Source organism: Calidris pugnax, unplaced genomic scaffold (genome assembly GCF_001431845.1).
Source record: "Calidris pugnax isolate Ruff unplaced genomic scaffold, ASM143184v1 scaffold402, whole genome shotgun sequence".
In the NCBI taxonomy this organism is placed as follows: Eukaryota; Metazoa; Chordata; class Aves; order Charadriiformes; family Scolopacidae; genus Calidris; species Calidris pugnax.
The window spans coordinates 241347-241776 of NW_015091205.1; the positions used below are offsets into that span (position 1 = coordinate 241347).

The following is a 430-nucleotide window of genomic DNA, read 5'->3' on the forward strand; positions in this document are numbered from 1 at the left end:
CATCCCACCCCACCGGGCACCAGCAATCGGGGTGGGGGGGTGGGAATCCTTCCTTAATGCAGGGCAGGGAGGGATGGCCCCCCACCCAGGAGGGATGCCCCCCCAGCAGGAAGGGATGCCCCCCCACTCCTCTTACCTCTCCCAGGGGGATGAAGGCGCTGGGACCCCTCCCCAGCTCCCGGGGGACCTGGACCCCTCCGTCCTAGGAAAAAAAAACAGGAGCTTTAACCTGGGCCCGGGGAGGGACCGAGTGTCCCCGAAACGAGCTGCCACCACCGGTGTGACGATCGGGGTGTCACCGGAAAGGGTGACTCAGGAGGCCACCCCGCCACGGGGACGGACACACGGACATCGCCCCCGCACCCTTGCGTCAGCCCCGGCAGCGCCTGATGAAATCGGGCAGAGGTGTTGCTCTGCATCCCCCCCCCCC

General features: G+C 67.9%; 1 protein-coding gene across 1 annotated transcript in view; it reads right to left on the bottom strand.

The window, feature by feature from the left end:
* SESN2 (sestrin 2) overlaps window positions 1-419 on the bottom strand; it is a 6379-nt gene extending 5960 nt beyond the window's left edge. The window contains exons 1-2 of the mRNA XM_014959769.1: window positions 300-419; window positions 137-202 (exon numbers count right to left, since the gene is read on the bottom strand). Of these exons, the coding sequence (XP_014815255.1) occupies window positions 137-202; window positions 300-419 (186 nt within the window). The remainder of the gene's footprint in view (window positions 1-136; window positions 203-299) is intronic.
* Between the last annotated feature and the right edge of the window lie 11 nt (window positions 420-430).